The 14498-nt window shown below is 37.9% G+C and overlaps 1 protein-coding gene across 8 annotated transcripts in view; it reads left to right on the top strand.

Moving 5' to 3' along the window:
• Positions 1-14498, top strand: part of ITCH (itchy E3 ubiquitin protein ligase) — a 172757-nt gene that overhangs the window by 73001 nt on the left and 85258 nt on the right. For all 8 annotated transcript variants that reach the window (XM_074212123.1, XM_074212124.1, XM_074212122.1 and 5 more), the window contains 2 exons: positions 11972-12129; positions 13122-13344. In XM_074212123.1, coding sequence (XP_074068224.1) covers positions 11972-12129; positions 13122-13344 — 381 coding nt within the window. The remainder of the gene's footprint in view (positions 1-11971; positions 12130-13121; positions 13345-14498) is intronic.

Here is a 14498-nt window from a genome sequence, read left to right as displayed (position 1 = left end):
CTGATTCCATGATATTTGTATTGTTTCTTTCTGATTGCAAATTTTCTCCTTGACTTGGGAGTTTTAAAATTTGGCTGTAATATTCCTGGCAGTTTTCATTTTGAGATCTCTTTCAGGAGGTAATCAGTGACTTCTTTTAATTTCTATTTTATCCTCTGCTTCTAGAATCTCAGGGAAGTTTTCCTTAATTTCTTGAAAAATGATGTCTAGGCTCTTTTTTTAGGTCATGACTTTCAGTTAGTCCAGTAATTTTTAAGTTAGCTCTCCTGGGATTTGTTTTCTAGGTCACTATATTTTCTGATGAGATATTTCACATTTTCTTCTATTTTTTTATTCTTTTAGTTTTTTTAATTGGTTTTTTTTTATTTCTTACAAAATTATTAGCTTCCCTTAGCTCCATTCTGTATTTTTTTTTGCAAGGCATTAGGGTTAAGTGACTTGCCCAAGGTCACACAGCTAGGCAATTATTAAGTGTCTGAGGCCAGATTTGAACTCAAGTCCTCCTTACTCCAGGGCCAGTGCTCTATTCACTGCAACACTTAGCTGCCCCTTCCATTTTATATTTTAAGGCATTATTTTCTTCAGAGACTTTGTGTATCTCCTTTTCCATTTGGTAAATTCTGTTTTTTAAGGCATTCTCCTCATTGGCCTTTTGGACCACTTTTTCCATTTGGCCCAGACTGGTATTTCCGATGTTATTTTCTTTGATATTTTTTGTTCCTTCTTTATCAAGCTGCTGGCTTGGTTTTTCATGATTTTCTTGCATCACTCATTTATTTTCCAAATTTTTCCTCTACCTCTCTTACTTGATTTTCAAAACCTTTTTTGAGTTCTCCGTGGTCTATGACCAATTCATGTTTTTGGGGGGGGCTTTGGATGCAGAAGGTATCATCTTCTGAATGTGTATTATGCTTCTCCATATGACTAAAGTAATTTTCTATGTTTGGATTTTTTTTCTTCTGTTTTCTGTTGTTTGCTCATTTCCCCCGCCTATGACTTGACTTTTTATCTCTTTGTTAAGGTGGGGCTCTGCTTCTAAGGTAGAAGATGCACTGTCCCAAACTTTTGAGCATTTTTGCAGCTATTTTCAGAGATACTTTCATGAACCTGACAGTTTTCAATTCTACCAAGGTTTTATGAGAGGCTATGGCTGTTCTTTTTTTTTAATTAATTTTTATTAAAGATATTATTTGAGTTTTACAATTTTTCCCCCAATCTTACTTCCCTCCCCCCACTCCCCCACAGAAAGCAATCTGTCAGTCTTTACTTTGTTTCCATGTTGTACCTTGATCCAAATTGGGTGTGATGAGAGAGAAATCATATCCTTAGAGATCAGACAATAAGATATCTGTGTTTTTCTAAATTGCATGGGATAGTCCTTGAACTTTGTTCAAACTCCACAGCTCCTTATCTGGATACAGATGGCACTCTCTGCAGACAGCCCAAAATTGCTCCTGATTGTTGCACTGATGGAATGAGCAAGTCCTTCAAGGTTGAACATCACTCCCATGTTGTTGTTAGGGTGTACAGTGTTTTTCTGGTTCTGCTCCTCTCACTCAGCCTCAGTTCATGCAAATTATGGCTGTTCTCTTAGCCTGTGCCTTTGTCTGTGGATGACCACAAACACTCCTTTCTGCCCTGGAACTGTGAGAATGGTTCCCGCTCTGTTAAGGCAGTAAGTTCTGTTGTCCTTTTTCTGAGACTGGGGTTCCCAGACTGCAACCCAGATTTAAGTCTGGCCAAAGCAACAGAATCCTGCCTCGGGATAGCAGAAACACTTGCAATCTCCCCAGACCCGTTTACCCAGTTGGCTGAGTGCTCTGGAAGCTGTTGCTGGGTGATTCATGAGGCCTACTCTTGGTCCATTGGAGTCAGATCTATGCTAGAGTGGGCTCCCCTGTCACCCTAGTACAGCAGAGTTTTCCTGCTGACCTTCCTAGTTGTCCTTGTAATCCTTGGACTGAGTGGTCAGGAAACTGTCACCACTGCATTGTGGGTCCTTTCTAACCTCAGTGCAATAAGCCCTTCCCAGGGATCTTTCAAGTTGTCTTGGACTGGAAAATTGTTTTATTCAGTCTTTTTGTGGGTTCTGCCATTCTAGAATTTGTTTAATATCATTATTTGAAGATATTTGGAGAGCTTTGGGGGAGCCTTTACTCCACCATATTGGTCCTTACCTCTCATACTGCTTTTTTTAAAAGTGTGTAATAAATTCTTCATGATACTTTGAAACTTTATGCTCTTTAGAACTTCCTTAAAATGTATCACTGGCTTCTCTTTTTAGTGTCCCTATTGCCAACCCTCCTCCTTCCCCATTAAAAATTTAGAAAAAAAAGGGGGGGGAAGCATGGTGAAATGAAATCCATACGGTGACCATGTCCAAAAATATGGGTGTCTTTTTTTATGAGCCTTTATAGATTACCAGCTTCATCATAGGTCCTCATGAAATACAGTTGATAATTACATTATTCATTTTCATAAACTTTTCAAAGTTTTTCCCCTCTTTGACAGTGTTATCCTTCTATAAATTGTTTTCCTGGTTTTGCTTACTTCACTTTATATCAATTCGTACTACCAAGAATTCACTTAACTTGTCTCTTTAGTCACTTATGGTGCAGTAATATTTGATTTTGTATCATTCTTTTGTGACTGAGTTTCTTGAAAAGGCCATTCTACAAACAATGCTTCCACTTCCTTTCTGCTCATCCCTTTCCTTAATTCTGTATCTGGTCTCCAATTTCATCAAAACACAGGTTTGTTCAACTATTACCCAATTGATGGTTACCCCTTCCCCCTTATTTTCTAGCAAATAGTAGCAGAATACTTGCAGGATAAAGAGGAGAGAAGACCTCATGGCAAATGGCCTCAATATTTTTCAGTAAAGCATAAAGCAAGGTTGTTAGCCAAGAGGGAGGAGGGGGAGCCATGAGAACTTTGAGGACTATTGAAAAGCTTTGGAAGAGCTACTATAAAGAATGGAATAATGAGCTATAGTAGGATTGTCTGGTAGCATTGAAGGCCATTTTCTGGTTTTTAGATTTGAAAGAAGCCAGGAAAGCTAAGAGGCAAAAATGTAGAAGGGAGAGAGTTTCAGAAGGGGACAAGTGAAAGTGTTTAGTCAGAAGATGGTGTATCTTGTATGAGGAACAGGAAGGAGAGCTTTGTTACAATTCCTGATATATAGTATACACTTATTAAATGCTTATAGACTGACTGAATCCCATATATGGTGGGAAGTTAAAGGTTAGATGTAAAAAGACTGGAAAGATTGGAACAAGTCAAGTTAAGGAGGGTTTTAAGTGACAAACAGCAGATTGCATATTTGATCTTGGAGGGAATAGGCAGCTAGTGGAGTTGTTTGAATAGAAGGGTGACATGACCAGTCTTATGTCTTAGGAAGCTCAATTTGACCATTGATTGTAAGACAGATCAACAATGAATGGGGAGGAGAGAGACTTTTAAGCTAGAGGGACCATCCAAAAGTTTATTTCATGAGATGATGAAGGTTTGCATGCACCAGGATGGAGGCAATATCAGAGGAGAAAAGGGGGCATATAAAGATATATTAACAGGACTTGACGATTGGTTATGGGGTGGTAAGACTAATTCATTGGGGGTGGCACTAGCTTTTGAGGCTGAGAGGTTATTGGTACCCTTAACAGTAATAGGGAAGTTTGGAAGAAGGGGGAAGACTTTGGAGAAAAGATAATGAGTTCAGTTTTGGATACCTTGAATTTAAATATCTATAAGATACCCATTTCTAAATGTTCAGTATATAAGTGGAGGTCAGGAAAGATGTTATGGCTGGACAAATAAAACCAGAAGATCATCTGCAAAGTGATGTTAATTTCATTCTTAGAAGCTGATAAAATCACCAAGTGAAAAAAAAGCATAGAAGGAAAAGAGAAGATGCACCAGGATAGAGTTTTATGGGAAGCCCATGATTAGTGGGTATGATGTACATAAAAGGAGACTGAGAGGGACAATCAGGTAGAAAGAGAAGCAGAAGAGAATAGTGTCACAATGAAAAAACCCAAAAAACTAGAGATGAAATTGTTATTAACAGTCAAGAAGGAATTGCAGTTGAATGATGAAATTTGGAGACCAGATACAGAATTAAGGAAAGGGATGAGCAGAAAGGAAGTGGAAGCATTGTTTGTAGAATGGACTTATCAAGAAGCTCAGTCACAAAAGAGTGATACAATTTTTAAAATGGTTTTATTATTCTTTTCTGTTCCATTACATCATTACGGTTATCCTAGGTATACTTACCTCTCTGTCCCCTGCCCAGAGAGCCAGCTCATAAAACAATAGCACTTTTTAGAGAGGAAGAAAAAATAATAATACAACTGAAAAATGCATTTCAAAAAGTCTGAATATATGTAACAGTGATGATATTTATGGACCTCTTACTCCCACAAAGTACTAGGGGTAGATTGGGAGTGTCCTTTATATCTCTTCATTTAAGCCCTGTTTGATTTTTATAATTTTGTTAGGTTTACTTTTGATTTTTTTGGGGGGGTGGTGTATAGTTCTTTCCATTTAAATTTGTTATAGTTCTGTGTACATTGCTTTCTTGGTTCTGCATACTTCACTCTATATCAGTTCATATAGATCATTTTTTTGTTTTTGTTTTTTGTAAGGCAATGAGGGTAAGTGACTTGTCCAAGGTTACCCTAGGGCTGGTATTCTATCCACCGGGCCACCTAGCTGCTCCTACATCATTTCTTTCCTTCTTTCTTTCTTCCTCCCCCTCCCTTCCCACTCCCCCCTTCTCTTTTCTTTCTTTCTATTGTTTTTTGAATTTTACAGTTTTCCCCCCAATCTCACTTCCCATCTCCCACAGAAGGCAGTCTGATAGCCTTTACATTGTTTCCATGCTATATACATTGATCAAAATTGAATGTGTTGAGAGAGAAATTATATCCTTAAGGAAAAAATAAAATATAAGAAATAGCAAAATTACATAATAAAATACCTTTTTTGTTTAAATTAAAAGTAGTTGTCGTTGATCTTTGTTTGGATTCCACAATTCATGGGGCAGCTAGGTGGCGCAGTGGATAGAGTACCAGCCCTGGAGTCAGGAGTGCCTGAGTTCAAACCCTACCTCAGACACTTAATAATTACCTAGCTGTGTGGCCTTGGGCAAGCCACTTAACCCCACTGCCTTGCAAAAACTAAAAAATATGCATATAAATAAATAAATAAATTCTACAATTCTTTCTTTGGATACATACAGATGGTATTCTCCATCACAGATACCCTAAAACTGTCCCTGATTGTTTCACTGATGAAATGAGCAAGTCCATTAAGATTGATCATCAACCCCATGTTGCTGTTAGGTTGTACAACCTTCTTCTGGTTCTGCCCATTTCGCTCAGCATCAGTTCATGCAAATCCCTCCGGGCTTCCCTGAATTCCTTACTCTCCTGGTTTCTAACATAACAATAGTGTTCCATAACATACACATACCACAATTTGTCCAGCCATTCCCCAATTGATGGACATTCACTTGATTTCCAATTCTCTGGCACTACAGACAGGGCTACTATGAATATTTTTGCACAAGTGATGTTTTTACCCTTTTTCATGATCTCTTCAGGGTATAGACTCAGTAGTGGTATTGTTGGATCAAAGGATATGCATGTTTTTATTGCCCTTTGGGCATAACTCTAAATTGCTCTCCAAAAAGATTGGATAAGTTCACAGGTCCACCAACAATGTATTAGTGTCCCAGATTGATCACATCCCTTCCAACATTGATCGTTGTCTTTTTTGGTCATAATGGCCAGTCTGAGAGGTTTGAAGTGGTAGCTCAGAGTTGCTTTAATTTGCATTTCTCTATAATCAGTAATGATTTAGACAAATTTTTTCATTATGACTATGAATTGCTCTGATTTCTTCATCTGTAAATTGCCTCTGTATTTCCTTTGACCATTTCTCAATTGGGGAATGGCTTGTCTTTTTTACAAATTTTACTCAGTTCTCTGTATATTTTAGAAATGAGTCCTTTGTCAGAAATAGTAGTTGTAAAAAATTGTTTCCCAATTTACTACATTTCTTTTGATCTTGGTTACAGGGGTTTTGTTTATGCAGAAGCTTTTTAATTTAATGTAATCAAAATTATCTAGTTTGTTTTTAATAATGTTCTCCATCTCTTCCTTGATCATAAACTGTTTCCCTTTCCATAGATCTGACAGGTTAACTATTCCTTGATCTCCTAGTTTGCTTATAATATTGTTTCTTTATTAAAGATTTTATTTATTTTGAGTACAGTTTTTACCCCTAATCTTACTCCCCCCCCCCCCCCCACAGAAGGCAGTTTGTCGGTCTTTACATTGTTTCCATGGTATACACTGATCCAAATTGAGTGTGATGAGAGGGAAATCATATCCTTAAGGAAGAAACCTAAAGTATAATAGATAGCAAGATCAGATAATAAGATATCAGGTTTTTTCCCCAAAATTTAAGGTAATAGTCCTTGGTCTCTGGATACAGATGGTATTCTCCATTGCTGAGAGCCCCTGACTGTTGTACTGATGGAATGAGCAAGTCCATCAAGGTTGATCATTGCCCCCATGTTGCTGTTAGGGTGTACAGTGTTTTTCTGGTTCTGCTCATCTCACTCAGCATCAGTTCATGCAAATCCCTCCAGGCTTCAATTCCCATCCCTCCTGGTTTCTAATAGAACAATAGTGTTCCATAACATACATATACCACAGTTTGCTAAGTCATTCCCCAATTGAAGGACATTTACTTGATTTCCAATCCTTTGCCACCACAAACAGGGCTGCTATGAATATTTTTGTACAAGTGATGTTTTTACCCTTTTTCATTATCTCTTCAGGGTATAGACCTAGTAGTGGTATTGTTGGATCAAAAGGTATGGACATTTTTTTTAAAGGATTTTGCAAGGCAATGGGGCTAAGTGACTTGCCCATGGCCACACGGCTAGGTAATTATTAAGTGTCTGAGGCCGGATTCGAACTCAGGTACTCCTGACTTCAGAACCAGTGCTCTATCCACTGCACCACCAAACCACCCCTGGTATGCACATTTTTGTGGCCCTTTGGGCATAGTTCCACTTTATTCATATTCCCCAATATTTTGTTTCTGAATATCCCCACCTTCAGTGTGTTTGCCCCCTTGTATTCAACCCTCTCCCCTTTTTTTTCATTTCGCTTCACCCCTTTCTTCTGTTAGTTCCTCTTTTCCTCCCCCTTCCCCCTTTCCCCTTTTAATACTTGAAAGGTAAGATAAGTTTCTTAACTGAGAGCATGCATGATAACTTTAGCCCTAAGTTGATGAGAGTAAGATTCAGTCAGTTCTCACCCCCTCCCTTCTTTCCCTCTATTGCAATAGGTCCTTTGTACCTCGTTATGTATTGTGATTTACGCCATCTCTTCCATCCTTCCGTCTTTCTTTATTGGCCCCCCTTTTTAAGGAGATAATTGTTTTTATTTTTTTTTTATTCAAGGCATTGGGGTTAAGTGACTTGCTTTAGTGCTTTAGTGTCTGAGGTTGGATTTGAACTCAGGGACTGCTGACTCCAGGGCTGGTGCTCTATCCACTGTGTCACCTAGCTTCCCTGAGATACTGTTTTTAAATCATTCTATCAGAGTCACAGATAAGTCATGAGTGTGCTTGACTTCTGGCTAAGCATATTCTTTCTTAATAGATTTACAGTTCTTGAGAGTTATGAGAATCTTTTTCCCAGGTGGGGATATAGGCAGTTTCATCTTCTTGGTTAGCATTTTTTTTTTCTTTATTCCCTTTTTTTTTTAACCTTTTCATGTGTCTCTTGAGTCTCCTGATTGAAGTCCAAATTTTCTATTTAGCTCTGGTCTTTTCATCAGGAAAAGTTGAAAGTCTCCTATTTTGTTAAAGTTCATCTTTTCCCCTGGAAGAGAAGGCTTAACTTTGCTGGATGGTGAATTCTTGGCTTGAATTCCAAGCTCCCTTCCTCTTTGGAATCTCTCATTCCAGTCCTTTGATCCCTTAATGTTGATGTAGCCAGATTCTGCATAATCCTTGCTGTGGCTCCTTGCTATCTTAATTGTTTCTTTCTGGCTGCTTGCAGGATTTTCTCTTTTATCTGATAGCTCTGGAATTTGGCCATAATATTCCTTGGTGTGTTCATTTTAGGATCCCTTTCCGGAGGGGATCAATGTATTCTTTCAATAACTATTTTGCTCACTGATTCCATGATATCAGGGCAATTTTCCATCACTAAATCCTGTAATATTGAGTCCAGGCTTTTTTTCCCTCTTCATTGTTTTTAGGAATCCCAATGATTCTTAAGTCCTGGATCTATTCTTGAAGTCATTTGCCAATGAAGTGTTTTAATTTTTTTCTATTTTTTCTATTTTTTTGGTTTTGTTTAATAGCTTCTTGTTGTCTCATGAAGTCATTAGTTTCCACAGATTCTTTTTTATTTTTTTATTTGGTTTATTTTTTAAGGGTTTTTTTTTTGCAAGGCAAACAGGGTTAAGTGGCTTGCCCAAGGTCACACAGCTAGGTGATTATTAAGTGTCTGAGGCCAGATTTGAACTCAGGTACTCCTGACTCCAGGGCTGGTGCTCTATCCACTGTGCCACCTAGCCACCCCACAGATTCTTTTTTAAAGAAGAATTTTCTTATTTGCCTTTTGCAACTCCTTTTCCAATTGGTCAGTTTTATTTTTTCTTTATTTACACATTACTAAAATATTTTTGTTTAAGAGTAATCATAATACCCCTGCCCCCACAAAAATATTAAACCCATGAGGAATAAAGTAAAAGAAAGAGAAAAAAATGTGTTTCAATCTATGTTCTGATACTATCAGCTTTGTCTTGGGTGGATCACATTCTTTATCATAAGTCCATTACAGAAATTACTTCCATATTTTTCAACAGTTGCTGTTGCTGATTGTAATTCCCTCTGTCCATTTCTCCCCACTACCATCTATTATATTTTCACTCTCCTTTCACTCTGTCCCTCTTCTAAAATGTGCTATAGGGTACCTGAGTTGCACAGCAGACAGACCACCAGCCCTGGGGCTGACATACCACCCCAGAGACCCAGCAACAACCTGGCTCTGTGGTCCCAAACAGGCCACCCAATCCCAGCACCTTGCAAAAAGTAAAAAAGAAAATATGTTATATCTGACTATTCTCTATGAGCTACCCTCTCCTCTATCACCCACATCTTCCCCCTTCCCCCTGAGCCCCTTCTCTCCCTTTTTCTCTAGATGTCTATACCCTATTGAGTGTGTATGTTGTTTCCTTTCTGAGCTATTTCTGATGAGAGTGAAGGTTCCCTTATTCCCCTCACCTCCCCCCTTTCCATACAATTCCAAAAAAAGTCTTTTATATGAAATATCTTAGTCTATTCCACCCCTCCTTTCTCTTACTCCCAGTATGTTTTCCTTTTTTGCCATTGATTCCATTTTTACAATATGTTATATCTTCAAAATCAGCTCTCTCCTGTGCTTCATCTATAAAAGCTCCTTCTACCTGCTCTGTTAAATGAGAAGGTTCATATGAGTATTATCAGTATCATTTCTCCATGCAGGAATACTGCTGTTCATCATCATTAAGTTGCTCATAATTTACCCTTCTCCACTCCCTATGCTTCACCTGAGTCCTGTACTTGAAGGTCAAACTTTCTGTTCAGCTCTGGTTATTCCAACAGGAACATTTGAAAATTACCCTGTTTCATTGAAAGTCCATTTTTTCCCCTGGAAGAGGATGTTTAGTTTTGCTGGGTAGTTGATTCTCAGTTACATTCCAAGCTCTTTTGCATTCTGAAATATTATATTCCAAGCCCTATGAGCCCTTAATGTAGCTGCTGCTAAGTCTTGTGTGATCCTGACTGCAGCTCCATGATATTTGAATTATGTCCTTCTGGCTGCTTGTAATATTTTCTCTTTGACTTGGGAGTTCTGGAACTTGACTATAATATTCCTGGGGGTTGATTTTTTTTATACTCTCTTTCTGGGGGAGATCGGTGGATTCTCTTAATTTCTATTTTGCCCTCTGTTTCTAGGATGTCAGGACAATTTTCCTGTAGGAATTTTTAAAAAATTGATGTCAAGGCTCTTTTCCTGGTCATGATTTTCAGGTATCCCAATAATTTTAAAATTATCTTCCCTGAATCTGCTCCTGCAGTCAAAGCCTCCATGGCTTAGGTTGGTCCTCTGGCTTCACACCACCCCTGGCCTGGCTCTCTGCTTCACCCCACTGCCCCTGGGCTGGCTCTCTGCCCCCTGCCCCCAGCTGGCCCACACTATCCTGAGACAGACCTTGTTGGGAGATGATGTTCTTCTAGCTTCTTTTTCTGGGTTTTGTTGATCAAATTTCCATTAAGAGGTTTCTTTCATATTAATTCTGAGGGGAAAGCCAGGAGACCTTATTATAATGCCTGGCTTCTTCTCTCTTCCATCTTGGCCTCCTACATCGTTTCTTAAGAAATCTGTCTCCTAACTTCTTAGATGAACTTATGAAAAAAAATTCCATCCATCCCAGAGCCAGAGTTGATGTTATCTGAACATAGACTGAAGTACAATGTTTTTATTCCTTTTTCTCTCTCTACGTTTCATGAGCTTTCTCTACCTTTGGGGGGGGGGGGGGAGAAGGATTATGTTTATTTTTATAGGACTTTTTAGTAACATGTAAATAAATACATTAATTTTTTTAAAAAGCATCTTTTCTTTGTTTCCAATATTATGTAAAGTTGTTTTTCAGTTATGACTCTGTGTGACTCTATTTGGGTTTTTCTTGGCAAAGATAATAGAGTGGTTTGTCATTTTCTTCTCCAGCTACAGATGAAGAAAATGAGGTAAACAGGGTGAAATGACTTGCCCAGGGTCACTCAGTTATTATATCTGAGGTCATATTTGAACTCACATAGACGAGTCTTGCTGATTCCAGACCCAGTACTCTCATCACTGTGCCACCTAGCTGACATCTTAGCCTTCACAAAAAGTACTACTATAATATTTGATATATGTGGAGATTGTAATCATTTTATTTGCATAGACTGATAGAATTTTAAAGTTATAAATTAGTCAAGCCTGAAACTTTCAAATGGAGAAATTGAGACCTAGGATAATGGTGTTTTGCCCAAAGTCATATTTGCTAGTTAGTAAAGCTAAAATATTGTTTTGTGTATTGTCTTTTTTCCCATCACATTGTGCTTCCTCTCTTATGTTGTGAGATCCTACTGTATATTCCTTTTTTCACTTTATTTTGTTCTTTTAAGGACCTTTATCCATGTGGGGCATCTAGGTGGCACAGTGGATAGAGCACAGGCCCTGGAGTCAGGAGAACCTGAGTTCAAATGCAGCCTCAGACACTTAATAATTACTTAGCTGTGTGACCTTGGGCAAGTCATTTAACCCCATTGCCTTGCAAAAAAAAACAAAAAAAGATCTTTATCCTTTAGATAGATTTCTAAGCCAGTTATTTTCACCATTATTCCATGACTTGCCATATTTTGCTCTCAATTTTTCCTTGAGTGACACTTTGCTGGGAGGGGAGTCCAACTATTACCAAAATTGTTTCCCATTTTGTTACTTTAATATTAGCTACCCCCCCACCCCTTATATCTCCCTCCAGATAATACTATTTAAAACTTATTAGGGTAATAAAAAGTAGTTTTTCTTCACAATTAGCTTGATGGCCTCTATTTTGTTTTAGCACTTTATATATTACTATGTATAAACTATACTTTTAGTATATGGTATGTGTATATATTTAATCAGAATCACTCAGCTCATTTGCAGATAAGCTATTCTTACCCAGAAACCTGGCTTATACATTTATAAGAAGCCTTGTTTATACAAAAACCATCCTGATATATATTTGATAAGACTAAATGAGGAGTCTTACCAGATAGAGAAAGAAGATTTTATTCCTAACATGCTTTGCAAAATTTAGAGGGGATTCTTTATTTTTTTCTTTCTGTTCCTTCTTCCAAACCCTTCATCTAGATCAAATGCAAGTGGACCTGAAAATGCTGAGGAACCAGGACCCAGTGAAAATAGGAAGGTCAATGGCAATAATTCTCCATCACTCACAAATGGAAGTTTTAAACCTTCTAGACCTCCAAGACCTTCACGGCCACCTCCTCCCACTCCTCGGAAACCAGGTTGGTTTTGTTAAGAGATATGAAGGATTAGCTGTTAATGTTATAACTTGATGATTATGATCTTTATTATTATTTTATTCTATTTTTCATTTATTTTGTATCAGTAGAATCATCATTTCTTATTTCTAGAGTGTTTTCATGACTGATTTTGCCCTTTTGCATTTTTTTAACAAGAATGATCTTCCCATACAGAATCATGAGCTATTTCATAGCCTTTTCATAACTTTTTCTTGGACTGTTGAAATTTTTATAGCGAGGCAACCATGAAAGGTGACAATTAGATTTGTATTATATCTTTGTAGATAATGGTGTCTCCTGCTCAGGGTGTTCAGTTTTGGATTCAGTAAATTATGTTGTTTAGAATATTATTATTATTCAGGTTTCATTTGCACTAAAAAAGGTCTAAAAGGAGTTAAAAAGACTGAAAATTCCCTGAGGTTCCTTCTTGCTTTGGGGGTTGTATGATCCATAACTTGGTTGCAGCACCACAGAGGATCAAATCATCAAGTCCTTTGGCTTATTTCTATTATCTTTCTTTAAAGTAGAATGAGTAAATGGCAAGTAATATACTTCGGAAAATTCTGAATGATCACTTTTAAAATGAAAAAGGTAACAGCTTTTCCACAGACATTTTGATTTGGAGACACGTATAAGTTTGTATGTCAAACTTTCAGTTTTTTTGGTATCTAGATTGATAGAGTAAAAAAAAAAAAAAGCACTGAATTCAGAGGAACTAGTTTCAAATCCTGTCTTTCTTGTGAAAATAACTTAAATTCCTCGTCTTGTATTGTACTATATGACCTTGTAGATCCCTTCAAGATTTAGACTTGTAAACCTGTGATTCATTTTGTAAATTTTTGGTCACTTGCTTTTAAATGTTTGCTAGTGTTTGGACTTCACTGACTTTTAAAAAAATTAAAATTGCACTCACAGTTTTAAGAAAAAAAACATAATAGCACCTTAAAAATTTTTGTCATTCAACCTATTTATAGCATCTGTCAATGGTTCTCCATCTGCACCTTCTGAAACTCCTGTGTCTAGTACAGAGTCATCACCGTCAACAAATATGAGTGCTATTCCTGAAGGAGCAACAGCTGGAGCAGTGGTTCCCACCACCGGGACTTTAACAACTCCTCCAACTTCTAGACAAGTTCAGCCAGTTAATTCAGCTTCTCAGCAACTCAATACAGTTAATCAAGGTCCCCTTCCACCTGGGTGAGTATTTTTATATATTTTTTCCTATTTACTTTGCCTTTATTTCCTCTGAAGGTAATTCCATATTTTAAATGACTTATTGTTTAATCTGCCTTTGAGTATTGTCATGTGCGGATCTCTGGCAACTCTAAGTCATGAGGTCTCTAAGAGACTCCAAGTTAAATATGAAATTTCAGGGAGGTAATTTTTTTTCTGTTGTGAACCATGATTCAAGAAAGATTTCCCCATTCAATTCAGTGGACCACTTAAAGCCCTTTACCACACTGAGTTATATGTCCTGCTCTATTCCATGTTGCTGCCTCATATACAATGGTTCAAAGTGTTGCCCACTTCCCTTTGTCTTACCCAAAACACAACTATTGACTTCCAGATAAAAGTGGACTTCAATGAATTTTTGTGGGGTCTCATAGAATTCCAGGTCAACAGAGCAATTCTTTATATTTACTGCCCAAAGGGTCCACAGGTCTACCTGGGAGTAGAATAAACTCATACTGCTCTGAATTTGTATCATATAAACCTGACTTACTGCAGTCATGGGAGGCTGCATTATGAAGAGTTAACTCAAGCTGTCTCTAGTCTTGATCCTAGAATCTTGGCCTATATACCCCCTGCACCCTCAGGATTCACTCATGTCAGCTTATGAGAAAAATGACCATCTCTTCATCTTTGTAGCCAATTGGAGAGAGCCTCAGTACACCAGAAACCACAAAGAAAGTAACCTTCTAAAGATCCCTCTTCCGTTTCCTTTCATCCTTCCTTATTTGCTGCCTGACATTTTTCTTCCTCTGTTGCTCATCATCCTTATTCCTCTGCTGCTTGTTTTCTTTCCTCTTCTGCTCCCTATCATATCTCTTCCTCTTTTTATGATCCTTCTCTGCTACCCATCTTCATTCCCTTGTTTCTTGCTGCTCTATTTTATTTTGCTGCCTCATATATTCGTGATGCTCCCCACTCTGTAAGAACCCCCAATCTGCATCACTGCTGCTCACTCCACTGCTATTTGCCTCTGGGAACACTGTCCTCCTCATACTATCCTCCTCACTCTCAGTGCTTCTAGACTTTCGAAGTCGTTGTCTGCAGGCCAAGGGACTTTGATAATACTTGTCTGCCTGGAAGTTCTGTAAGGCCTCACAAGTTTCCTGTTCAATAAAGTG

Source organism: Macrotis lagotis, chromosome 1 (genome assembly GCF_037893015.1).
Source record: "Macrotis lagotis isolate mMagLag1 chromosome 1, bilby.v1.9.chrom.fasta, whole genome shotgun sequence".
Lineage (NCBI taxonomy): Eukaryota > Metazoa > Chordata > Mammalia > Peramelemorphia > Peramelidae > Macrotis > Macrotis lagotis.
This window is presented reverse-complemented; position numbering and strand designations above follow the sequence as displayed.